Raw genomic sequence first — 13,444 nt, 5'->3', positions numbered from 1 at the left:
TGGTCTAGGCATTAAAAGCTATATATTTAACTCCTGTATTTGGTGGTCTCCATATTTATTCCTGCATTCTGCATTTATTCACTGCAGTGAAGATTTCTCAAAAGCTTCCACTTTTTTGAGGGGCTAGTTGGGTGTCAAAAAATGTGATGGTGAAGAAAACTATTACTGGAATGAAGTAAGACATATCGAATATTCAATTGAAATTATATCTGCGGGGGAAATCAGCTATCTTTTTAAGGTTATAAATGAAATTGACAAAAACGTTGAAAGCCAGTTTGGGGTTACATCACTAAATATCACCAATTTCAAGTTATTGTTTGCACAAAATATTATTTTCCATTTAATGTGTTATTAAGTTTCACAAACTGAAAACAGATGTATTTGTGTCACCTGAAAATGAAAGTAGTGAGTCTGGTTTACATGACGACACTGGCTTGCGCTACTGATTGTGTGCATAGAATTGTACGAAGGTGGTTTTGTGTATGTCTGTAGACATGGCACCACCAGTGTACGCTTCAGTTCAGTTGTTTTGTGGCTGCTGCAGCCGCGAGCAAAAGTTTTGGCAGTTCCATCTAGGAGAGGATCCCTTTCGCAAGAAACAATTAATTAATAAATAAAGGACAAATAAAACTCCCTAGAACCAATTGTCTGAAGCAGCATGCCTTAGAACATTCAGCTCCAGTCCCTCAGAGAGGAGAATGAAACAACGGAAAAAGAGCTCTAAGAGTGCTGGCAGAGTTAATGTTGTTTGCATGAAATCGCTGTGGGAGTTGAAAGATACAAAAATAAAAACGTCATTGGATTCGTGACTGCTTGAAGGAAAGACTTCAGCTCGGTTGCTCACCAACTTTGTTGAAAGAAATTGTACTGGAAGACTATAAGTTATTTTAATCATCTGTACTACAGTCTGTGAATGGGAAGCACTGCTGAATGCTATAAATAAATTGAATAATCTGCCAACTTGAACCTCGAAATTTTAGCCTTGTAGACGTGGGCTATTACGCAGCTAGATGTTCTGCTTGCCTGTATTTTCCTTAATTCCTTTGTGTATGTACATCTATAATTTTAACTGACTGGAATTTGCTCTGCAGTCATATATTGTCTGTGAATCCATTTTCAGATCGCATATGACATTCTCAGGCACAGCAACAAGTCGTCGTTTGTTTCTGTAGTCAGCGCCATTTAAATCTTAAAAATACTTACGCATAGCATTGGTACCCATAAAGCGAATGATTTCCTCTGTTGCCCACTTAATATTTCAGTTTGTTTACTCTCCATCGACACACCTAACCTCAATACACATGCAACTAGTGTCGCCAAAGTTGGAACAAGCCAAAAATATTTAATTATTCCAACAAGTTGAGCAAACCCACACCATGCATGCGCAGTAGCCAGTAGCAGAGCTGTGTGTATCTCAGCGTCATCATGTAAACTAGGCTGTAGCAAAATAAAACAGGATTCACAACTATGGTGGAGAAGAACAAATTTGGTTGTGAATTAATCACTAGTCCTGGCACCCAATATGGATAAAAAATTGTAGGATTTAGATGCAATGTGAAGGACAAACCATGTCCCGTGTTCTGCTGTTAAGTCTTGTGTGTTATGTGAACTTCTATCACTATTGCTTCCATTTTCATAATTCTGATATCTTGTCCTAATTTTCTTTTTGCATCTTTCTCAACTTTCTTCGTCCCTTTTCTCATGAGCAGGGGCTTGAAATCGCAGCATCTATTTTATGCAAAATTAGAATATATGACTAGATGTACAAATTTAAAATGTTGTCACACTACTTGGCTGAAAACAAAGCCACTGCGGTAATTTTATTACCAGTTTATGCATTAACACATCTACAAACTTTCACTGCCAAGCAGTAATCACAGTCCACACTGCACCTTCGGGAATGGCAACACTTTCATTATATCTGCCCAGTAAGTCCTCTTACTACCACCTAATCCAGTCTGGTCACAGCCCCCTCCTACCTCAATAAAGGAAGCGCCATGTGTGAAAACTGTGTGCCCACATGAGTGGCAGAGGTCGCAACTGGTCATAGTGGCCAAACGTGGCATTCAACGCAATGTGCTTAACTTTGACTGCTCCACAACCCATGCCATGTGCATTTTCTCACCAACACCTGCTGTTTTGAACTATGTTGGTGAGAACTTGCCCTACAACATACCCTTGTTTCCTGTAACCTTGCCACCACCAACACTACCACAGACCTCACTCCTTCACTGCTTCCAGCCCTTCAGCTGCTGCCTGTATCCTCATCACTAATCCAAACTCCAGCCTCATGTATTCCTGCTGCCCCTCAGTGCACCTGCATAATCCTGTCCGCTTTTCTTATATCTGCTCCCACAACCACCACCAATCCTCTAATCCTCTGCCGCCACCCCGCCCCCCCACCCCCCCACCCCCCATGCCCTTGTGCCAGCACACACATTTGATGCAACACATAGCAGCCAACCATACTGTCCCTGCCATGTACCCTGCACTCTCTCAAATGAAACACTAAAGCATCATCTCACACCTCTACCCAGCCACCCCCCCCCCCTCCCTTCCCACCACCCGCCCAATGTTTCTGTACCTCCCCCCAGATTGGATCACTACTCATCCAGTTGGGCATTAGCCAGAGGTAAAAGTGGCCTTGGCTCTCTCTCTCTCTCTCTCTCTCTCTCTCTCTCTCTCTCTCTCTCTCTCTCTCGTGTGTGTGTGTGTGTGTGTGTGTGTGTGTGTGTGTGTGTGTATCTAATGAAGAATTTTCTCTGATAGTTACAAAAAGGAAAACCTCTCTAGCCGGCCAGTGTGGCCGTGCGGTTCAAGGCGCTTCAGTTTGGAACCGCGTGACCGCTATGGTCGCAGGTTCGAATCCTGCCTCGGGCATGGATCTGTGTGATGTCCTTAGATTAATTAGGTTTAAGTAGTTCTATGTTCTAGGGGACTGATGACCACAGATGTTAAGTCCCATAGAGCTCAGAGCCAGCTTGTGTCTGTGTATGTGCGGATGGATGTGTGTGTGTGTGTGTGTGTGTGTGTGTGTGTGTGTGTGTGTGTGCGCGCGAGTGTACATCTGTCCTTTTTTTCCCCTAAGGGAAGTCTTTCCGCTCCCGGGATTGGAATGACTCCTTACCCTCTCCCTTAAAACCCACATCCTTTCGTCTTTCCCTCTCCTTCCTGAAGAAGCAACCATCGGTTGCGAAAGCTAGCAATTCTGTGTGTGTGTTTGTGTGTTTTGTTCATGTGCCTGTCTGCCGGCGCTTTCCCGCTTGGTAAGTCTTGGAATCTTTGTTTTTAATATAATTATAGATTTCTGTAGTTGTATAATTACGTTTGGATTTAGCTGTATTACGTTGATGTACTGGTGGATATTGTGTGGTATGAATCCTGTAGTTGATAGTATAATTGGTATAATGTCAACTTTATCCTGATGCTACATGTCTATGACTTCCTTAGCCAGTATTTTTCAATTTTTTCTCCTGTTTTCTTCTGTATATTTGTTGTATTGGGTATGGATATTTCGATTAGTTGTGTTACTTTCTTCTTTTTTTGGTGAGTATGATGTCAGGTTTGTTATGTGGTGTTGTTTTAACTGTTATAATGGTTCTGTTCCAGTATAATTTGTATTCATCATTCTCCAGTACATTTTGTGGTGCATACTTGTATGTGGGAACATGTTGTTTTATTAGTTTATGTTGTATGGCGACTTGTTGATGTATTATTTTTGCTACATTGTCATGTCTTCTGGGGTATTCTGTATTTGCTAGTATTGTACATCCGCTTGTGATGTGATCTACTGTTTCTATTTGTTGTTTGCAAAATCTGCATTTATCTGTTGTGGTATTGGGATCTTTAATAATATGCTTGCTTTAATATCTGGTGTTTATTGTTTGATCCTGTATTGCAGTCATGAATCCTTCTGTCTTACTATGTATATTGCCTTTTCGTAGCCATGTGTTGGATGCGTCTTGATCGATGTGTGGCTGTGTTAGATGATACGGGTGCTTGCCATGTAGTGTTTCCTTTTTCCAATTTACTTTCTTCATATCTGTTGATGTTATGTGATCTAAAGGATTGTAGAAGTGGTTATGAAATTGCAGTGGTGTAGCCGATATATTTATATGAGTGATTGCTTTGTGTATTTTGCTAGTTTCTGCTCATTCTATAAAGAATTTTCTTAAATTGTCTACCTGTCCATAATGTAGGTTTTTTATGTCGATAAATCCCCTTCCTCCTCCTTTTCTGCTTAATGTGAATCTTTCTGTTTCTGAATGTATGTGATGTATTCTATATTTGTGGCATTGTGATCGTGCAAGTGTACTGAGTGCTTCTAGGTCTGTGTTACTCCATTTCACTACTCCAAATGAGTAGGTCAACATTGGTATAGCATAAGTATTTATAGCTTTTGTCTTGTTTCTTGATGTCAATTCTGATTTCAGTATTTTTGTTAGTCTTTGTCTATATTTTTCTTTTAGTTCTTCTTTAATATTTGTGTTATCTATTCCTATTTTTTGTCTGTTCCTAGATATTTATAGGCATCTGTTTTTTCCATCGCTTCTATGCAGTCGCTGTGGTTATCCAATATGTAATCTTCTTGTTTAGTGTGTTTTCCCTTGACTATGCTATTTTTCTTACATTTGTCTCTTCCAAAAGCCATATTTATATCATTGTTGAATACTTCTGTTATCTTTAGTAATTGGTTGAGTTGTTGATTTGTTGCTGCCAGTAGTTTTAGATCATCCATGTATAGCAAATGTGTGATATTGTGTGGGTATATTCCAGTAATATTGTATCCATAATTTGTATTATTTAGCATGTTGGATAGTGGGTTCAGAGCAAGGCAGAACCAGAAAGGACTTAATGAGTCTCCTTGGTATATTCCACACTTAATCTGTATTGGCTGTGATGTGATATTGTTTGAATTTGTTTGGATATTAAGTGTGGTTTTCCAATTTTTCATTACTGTGTTTAGGATCTGTATCAATTTAGGATCTACTTTGTATATTTCCAATATTTGTAGTAACCATGAGTGGGGTACACAATCAAAAGCTTTTCGGTAACCAATCTATGGATAGTGTAGAGATCTTTGTGTAGCTTTAGCTTGATATGTCACCTCTACATCTATTATCAGTTGCTCTTTACATCCTTGTGCTCCTTTGCAACAGTCTTTTTGTTCTTCATTTATAATTTTGTTCTGTGTTGTATGTGTCATTAATTTTTGTGTAATGATTGAAGTTAATATTTTGTATATTGTTGGTAGGCATCTTATGGGGCGATTCATAATATTATTATTATTAATAATACTAATACTACTATTTATTCCTATTTATTCAATCATGGATTTTTCATTTTTTGTATGAGGTCCTAACTTTTTCTCTCATTGCTATTGGGAGTATGTTAATAAACGTGATTTGTTTCAGACTGTGTGGACTGGGTTGATCCTGCTGTTAGTGACGAAGCCTCTCAGGTATATATTTGCTCTTATTTTGTTAAAGTAGATTAGATTGTATTAGATTAGTTTTTCGTTCCATAGATCCGTGTTGAGGAGATCCTCGTGGTTGTGGAACATGTCACTTTTTTTTTATTAATTTAAGTTGAAATGTGCAATACATCATTTGTTTCTATTTAAAAAAATCGTCAATGGAGTAGGAGTTGGCCACTAGTAAGTCTTTCAGGCTCCTTTTAAACTGATCTTTATTTGTAACTAATTTTTTTATGTTTGCTGGCAAATTATTGAAGATGAGTGGTCCTGAGTAGTGAACCCCTTTTTGAACTAAAGTAAGTGCTTTTAAGTCCTTGTGCAGATCGTTTTTGTTCCTGGTATTGTATGCATGAACTGAGCTGTTTGTTGGAAAAAGATATATTATTTAGGACAAATTTCATTAAGGAGTAAATATACTGAGAGGCAGTAGTTAGTGTACCCAATTCTTTGAAGAGTTGTTTACAGGATGTCCGTGAATTTACTCCACAAGTAATACCTATTACACACTTTTGGACTGTGAAAACTTTTGTTTGACTTGAAGAGTTACCCAAAATATTATACCATATGACATTATGGAATGAAAGTAGGCAAAGTATGCAAGCTTTTTCACTTTTATGTCACCTATGTCTGCTAACACTCGAATTGCAAATACAGATTTGTTAAGGCATTTCTACAGTTCTGTGGTGTGCTCCTCCCAACTGAATTTATTATTAAGTTGTAATCCCAGGAATTTAAGACTGTCAACCTCTTCTATCTGCTCTTCTTTATGCATATTCTGCAGGTTCTGAATTGCATATAGTGAGTCTTTTCGAAGTTTAATGTCAGTGAGTTAGCTTTAAACCATTTATTAATATCCATGAAAATATCATTAGCAGATCTTTCTAGAACTACACTTGACATACTATTTATTGCAATACTTGTGTCATCTGCACACAAAACGAACTCTGCTTCTGGCATTGTAGCTGATGAGAGATCATTAATGTACACAAGAAAAAGCAATGGCCCTAAGATGGATCCTTGTGGGACACCACATGTAATTTCTTCCCATTCTGATGATGACTGATGACTTAATTCACTAGTCCCTTGCACTGACACCCTTTGTTTCCTCTTAGCAAGGTATGACTTGAACCATTTTGCAGCACTGCCCGTGACACCATAGAATTCTAATTTATTTAAAAGGGTGTTGTGGTTCACACAATCAAATGCCTTTGACAAATCACAGAAAATACCTGCTGCTTGTAACTTGTTATTTAATGAGTTAAGGACATTTTCACTGTAGGTGTAAGTAGCATTTTCAATATCAGAACCCTTCAGAAATCCAAACTGTGTTCTTGATGATATGTTATTTGTGGTCAGATGGTTGAGAATCTGCCTGTACATTACTTTTCCTAAAGTTTTTGAGAATGCTGGTAAAAGTGAAATCGACCTGTAGTTTGATGGCATCTCTTTATCCCCTTTCTTGAATAGAGGCTTAACATCTGCATATTTCAGCCAGTCAGGAAATGTCCCAGTTATAATTGACTGGTTACACAAGTAACTTAGAATTGTATTAAACTCACAAGAACATGCCTTAATTAACTTCGTTGATATTTCATCATAACCACTAGAATGCTTTGTTTTTAAAGATTTTATTAGATTAGATTAGATTAGATTAGATTAATACTTGTTCCATAGATCATGAATACGACACTTCGTAATGATGTGGAACGTGTCAGGTTAATAAAAGATGTCTGTACAAGAAATTACATTACACAAAATATTGCATGACACTAATGATTAAGTTTTTTTTTTTTTTTTTTTTTTACTTTATATCTAAAAAATTATGAAAGTTATTTCTTTTGGTGAAGTGAGTGACATATTCATGTACCTGAAGCTATTTGTAAAGGCTAGTTTCAGATATTCAAGGGCATTATTTACTGATCCTGACAATCCCATTCTATCAGTAACGGGTATAAAGTACTTGTTAAAGAGATTTGCCACACTATGCCCATCGGTTACTAATGTGCCATCTACCCTTAGTGCTATTTGCTCGTGTTCCTTTCTGGTTCTACCAGTCTCCTCTTTCACTATATCCCATATTGTTTATATTTTGTTCCCTGACATTGCTACCTTCTTCATTGCATTTTTTTTTATATATATATTTTACAGTATTCCTTGTATTTAGCTAAATCATCAGCATTGGAGATATTCTTGGCCTACAGATACATTTTCCTTTTTGTCTTACAAGAAATCTTTATTCCTTGTGTGATCCATCGTTTTATTTTAGACTTCTGTTTAATTTGAGTAACTTTCAGAGGAAAACAGTTTTCAAACATGGTGCTGATATTGTTCATGAATGTGTTATATTTTTCATTCATGTCATGAGCACTATAAATATCTTTCCAGTTCACATCTTTGAGCAGTTTTCCAAAACACTGAATTTTTGGTTGATTGAATACTCTCCTGTACTCAGATTTAGCAGTCTTCATAATCTGCTCAGAATTTACATCTAAAACAAGAAGCTGCATGTTATGATCTGATAGTCCATTTATTACCGGTTTTATGATATGATTTTGTTCTTTTGATTTGTCTACAAAATGTTATCAATGGCTGTCCTTGAGGATTTAGTGCTCCTTGTTGGAAAGTTTACAGTGTGAGTTAGATTGAAAGACAACATTACTAACTGCAGTAAATGTTTACTGGAAGATTGAATTAGAAAATCTGTATTAAAGTCACCAGCAATCAAAATTTCTTTGTTTCTTCCTGTTAAATAACCCAAAAGAGCTTCTAGATGATTTATGAATAGATCATAATTTCCTGCAGGTGCTCGGTAAATAGTCACTGTTATATAGGATCTGTTATGGAACTCTACTTCTGTTGCACATGCTTCTAGATGCTGGTCTAAACAGAATTTATTAATATCAATGTTCTTGAATTTATGGCAGTTTTAATAAATGTGGCAACTCCTACTCCATCCATATTTACTCTGCAGAAGTAGGAAGCTAGCTTAAATCCTGAAATGTCTAACATATCTATACCAGTGGTCACTTGATGTTCAGAGAGGCAAATTATGTCAATTTGGTTAGATGAATTCATTTCATTGATACAAATGAGTAGTTCATTAACTTTATTTCTGAGTCCCGGAATGTTCTGGTGTAATAAAGATAACTGATACTGCATACTAATGGGATTATAACTGCTTTGGTGAAGATGAACTGGCAGTTTCTGATTACTTTCTGTTAAACATTGTTTAAATGGAGGCTGTTTGCTAAAATCTGACTCCTGTTCATCTGTTTTCTCAAACTGTGTGTGTGTCTGCCAATCTCTCTTAAAATTCGTTTTCTATCCCCCTTCCCTACCCTAAAAAAAGGCATCCCTCTGACACCTGTGACGACTGGTATTTTACCACTTATGTCAGTGTCCCCCCTTAAGTTTTCTGCAATCAACCCAGACAGTTTTCCCTTCCCTTTCCTGTTGAGGTGAAGCCCACCTATCAATAGCATCCACAGGAATCAAACCAATACGGGACCCTACATCTGTCCTAAGCAGCCACTCCAACTCCAAGTTCACCCTCCCTACAGAAGAGTTCAAAAGAGGCCAATCATGGTGTCTCAACACAGACACAAATCCCACACTCGAATGCTTCGTTGCTGATTCTGTCTTCACCAGGTCACTCTCTATGGAATATTCAGAGTCTCTGTCAGTGCTGTTTCCCGGACCACCCACTATAACCACGGCATCCTCCTTCGTGAAATCCTTGCATAAAGAACCTATATCCTCTGTTACCTGACCCAGATCTGCACTAGGCTTGAAAAAGTTTGTGACCTGGTACTCTGGACCTAGATTTTCCTGCAACACCTCTACCATGGGAACTACCTAACAATAGAACTTCCTTTCTCTTTACAAATTTCCCTACCTTTTTCAAGTCCTTGAAACCTTGTTGTGCCCTTTCTACAGCTTCAGCTACATGAGGCTCATCCGATTCTGACTGAGACAACAGGTCAAATCTATTTTCAAGATTTATCACAAAGCTGTCTGATGCTCTCCTGTGCCTGTTCACCCTATTACCTGTTGCCACTTCCCACCTCTGTTCACCCTTCTCCCTCTTTAACCTGTCCAGATCCTCCCTTGCCTTGTCTAGGTCAGCTTGAAGAGCTGCAATTTTCTCTTCCCGTTCCAGTATTTTCCTATCTCTACTGCAGATCCTACAATACCACTGGTGAGCCTCATTTATGTTCCCATTTCCCACACCACTACATTCGCCCCAATGAAAAAAACTAAAACACCCATCACACCGTACCCCGAAACTAACAATACTACGGCATGTCACACACATCTCACTCATGGCAAAAACAGAAATCGTATAAACTGATTTAATTACTGACTAATACGTGAACAAAGGACCCTAGAAACTGCTCAGGCAGATATAAATAAATTGAAAGAGTAATTAATAAAAAAACCGGTGATCACATATAAGTTTAAGTCACTGTTTACTTAAGATACACGCGTGTGAAATTAGTGAACAAAGGACCCTAGAAACTGCTCAGGCAGATATAAATAAATTGAAAGAGTAATGAATAAAAAAACCGGTGATCACATATAAGTTTAAGTCACTGTTTACTTAAGATACACGCGTGTGAAATTAAGCCTAAAATCTGTGCTATAGGCGCGAGAAGGAAAATAAACTTCTTACCCAATTTAATCTTATTTAACACTTCCACTAATGTAACAACACTTATATTTATACCAACTGGAAACGTTTACCTTGCTTACTTAAGATTCGCCCACGTAAAATTAGGCCTAGGATTCGTGCTACAGGCGCGAGAAGAAAAATACGCTTCTTACACCGTTTAATCTTATTTTATATTTCACTAACACTTCCACTAGTTTAACAACACTTATATTATATTTATAACACCTGTAGACGTTAGGGCAGCAAATACTCGAAGAGTCCGCGTCAGCGCAGTGTTGCCAACCAACCAAAGTACAATCAAACAATAGAAAATGTAGGATGGAATGTAAGCAATATTATGAAAAGGATAGCTGCAACTCATCATATAGCAGAGATGCTGAGTTGCAGATAGACATAACAATAAGGCCACCAGAAAATGAGCTTTTGGCCAACAAGGACTTCGTTAGAGATAAAATTGAGGACTTGTTTCTTTTATGTCTGAATAAGTTGATGTTCCCATGCTAAACATTTCAGCTAACTACTTACCACTTACACCTTTGTCAGATTTTTCAAAGACTTTTCTTTTGACTGCTAATGATAAGACAAAACACAGAGCGCACAGTAAATTACAACATATGCACCAAACAAAACAGAAGATGAGGAAGACAGAATTTATCATGGCAAGTCATGTACAGATTACGGTGAGAACACAGACTGTAGGCCGCACTGAATGAAGGGCACCACAAACATGACAGTGCATGTATTGCACGTACAACAATGCACATAGTGTATTCATTGTGCACTGGGGAACTTTGTCTTCTAATAAATTCTCTACGAATCGAGAAGACATAAGTAGGTGAAGCAGATTTGGGGGTAGGTGTTGAGGTTATGAAGGAAGCTTGAGTAATGGTTGTCTACGTCATGACTCCAGATCATGAAAATCTCACCAGTGAATCTGAACCAGACAAGGGGTTTTAGCTGTTGACTGGATACGAAGTATTCCTCCATATGGACAATAAATAAGTCAGCACAGGATGGAGCTGTGTGAGTACCCATGGCATTGTCATTGATTTGTTTATAGATTTGCCTATGAAAGTTAAATAATGGTGGGGCAGGATGTGGTTGGCCGGAAGAATTAGGAAAAAGGTGGTGGGCTTGATATCAGGAGGATGCTGGGAAAGTAGTGCTCCTTGGCTGGAGTGCCATGTGCTTGTTGATGTTGGTGTACAATGATGTAGCATTCACAGTGACCAACATGGAGTCTATTGGTAATGGGAGAGGAACTGTCAAATGGACAAAATTGATTTTACTCAGATGCCCTCCATGATAGCAGACACACTCTCATTCTTTCTATAAAATTTTCTATAACTTTTTGACAAACTTGCACCTCTAGTTCTGAAATTACATGTCATCCTTGAGTTCTGGAAATGAGAGTGGTTTGGTTTGGTGTACACAATAAATTTCAGATACCTTCACAGAAAGAAATTTCATGTAAATCATAAGATCGTGGTGACCAGTTCGTGTCACACTAGCAAAGAATCACCTAGCCATTTCCCTCATAGCAAGTCCATTATTGCAATCAAGGTGTTACAGGTTGTGCCATCTTACTGAATCCAAACCTCTTCAGCGTTCCCACAATCGAGTTAAGACCACAAAAATTCTCTAAGCGTAGCGTAGTAATATTTTCCATCCGCTGTTAACGTGTTTCTAACACCATAATCAAAGAAGTACTTTCCAGTTACACCCTCAGCCCGAGTGCCACACAACACAGTCCCTCGTAGACGTAACTGCTTCTCCATTACTACACAAAGATTTTCTATGACCCACAACTCAGCTTATTCAGCAAGCAATTTGACAAAGTGCATCTCATGACAGGACATTATTTTCCTTTACGAAATAATTCTCTACATTTTGTTTCATACGCGACCAGTGGCAAATTCTTGGTACTTTCCATGATTTTATGGTTCTGGTATCAGTTGGTTTTTATAGAGCTTAAAGTGCAGATCTCGACCACAAATGTATTGAATGTCTTCAATGGCTTGCAGCCTTCTTGGGTAGATGCCTGTACCTCTGTCGCGTACTGCATCACCAAGGAAACTTTTATTTTAAACTCTGACTTAGAAGACGTAGAAAAGCTTCAGCTTCATCGTGCCACCTGTTTTATGACAATCGGGACCTTTTCTAGTAATTTACAGAGGTCATTTCAAGTGGGAGGAGCCATTTAAAACCATTGACTTGAACTGTTTACTGGTCCACAAGCTGAGGAATTTTATGACTTGTTCTATGGTTGAGATGAAGATGCAAACAGAAGTGTAACCTGGCAAGCACCACACAATATTGGTAGCACTGACCCTAATGTAGAAAGGCTGTATACTTGTGTGACTCAAGAGATAACCTCAGGTTCCAATATCCATGTCATGTCGAAGGACAATATGAACTTCAGCCCATTGAACTTTTGTAATAATTTGTTATTGTTGCTGGGCCAGTCTCCCCTACCCCTTTTGTATTTAGTTTAACCTTTGTATTCCAAAGTTCAAGAATCGACATAAACTACTTAGAGGGGTCAAATGAGCCCCCATGCAATAATAGTGATCTTTGCTTGGAAATGAATAAAATGTAAAAAAGAAGAAAACTCTTTAAGTAAATAACAAATATACAATATTTGTTAATATAACACATTTAAATAATTAAGCAAGTCTACTTGTTTTTATATTTTTCCCTCTGTCATACACACTGATAAAAATTTAATTACATGTTAAAAAAATGTAATACTAGCTAAACTTTCCCTAATGAAACTGTGAACACAACTGAAGGAAATTAGGGGCTATAAAATTTCCAAGCATTTTTCTACTTAATATTTTCACCACATGGAAGACACATACACAGTTCTTGTAAGTTTCTTCAAATGTTTGTGCATATACATTTTTTGCACATCTTGCAGGATACTCTACATTTTGTCAAACTTTCTCAGACACAGCTGACACTGGCTCCCTTTTGAAAACTGGACTTAAGTAGGAACTTCACGATCTTTACTTCCCATAGACTCTGGTTCCAGAACAGATTTTTCATTGCAGTTATCATCATTTCACAGGCCCCGTGTGTCATTTGAGTTATGGTTTGATTAACTCCTTGCCAAGGTTCAGCAGAAAATTTCTCCTCCCATGTTTAGAATTTGATGGAAGATGCTGATACTATAAATCCCCCCCCCCCCCCCCCCCATGCTCAATATGTAAGCATTCAAACACCCAGTGTTGTCAATGTTGAGGAACAAGATGTAATGCCAGCTTGTATCCTCATTATGAAAAACGAAGTACTTT

The 13,444-nt window shown here is 38.0% G+C and overlaps 1 protein-coding gene across 2 annotated transcripts in view; it reads left to right on the top strand.

The window, feature by feature from the left end:
* Positions 1-13,444, top strand: part of LOC126284798 (DNA topoisomerase 2-binding protein 1-A-like) — a 290,604-nt gene that overhangs the window by 247,423 nt on the left and 29,737 nt on the right. For both annotated transcript variants that reach the window (XM_049983964.1, XM_049983973.1), the window contains exon 21: positions 5,415-5,461. In XM_049983964.1, the coding sequence (XP_049839921.1) occupies positions 5,415-5,461 (47 nt within the window). The remainder of the gene's footprint in view (positions 1-5,414; positions 5,462-13,444) is intronic.

The sequence above is a fragment of the Schistocerca gregaria genome, chromosome 1 (assembly GCF_023897955.1).
Source record: "Schistocerca gregaria isolate iqSchGreg1 chromosome 1, iqSchGreg1.2, whole genome shotgun sequence".
In the NCBI taxonomy this organism is placed as follows: Eukaryota; Metazoa; Arthropoda; class Insecta; order Orthoptera; family Acrididae; genus Schistocerca; species Schistocerca gregaria.
Note: the sequence above shows the minus strand (reverse complement) of the source record. Positions and strands in the feature narration are given on the sequence as shown.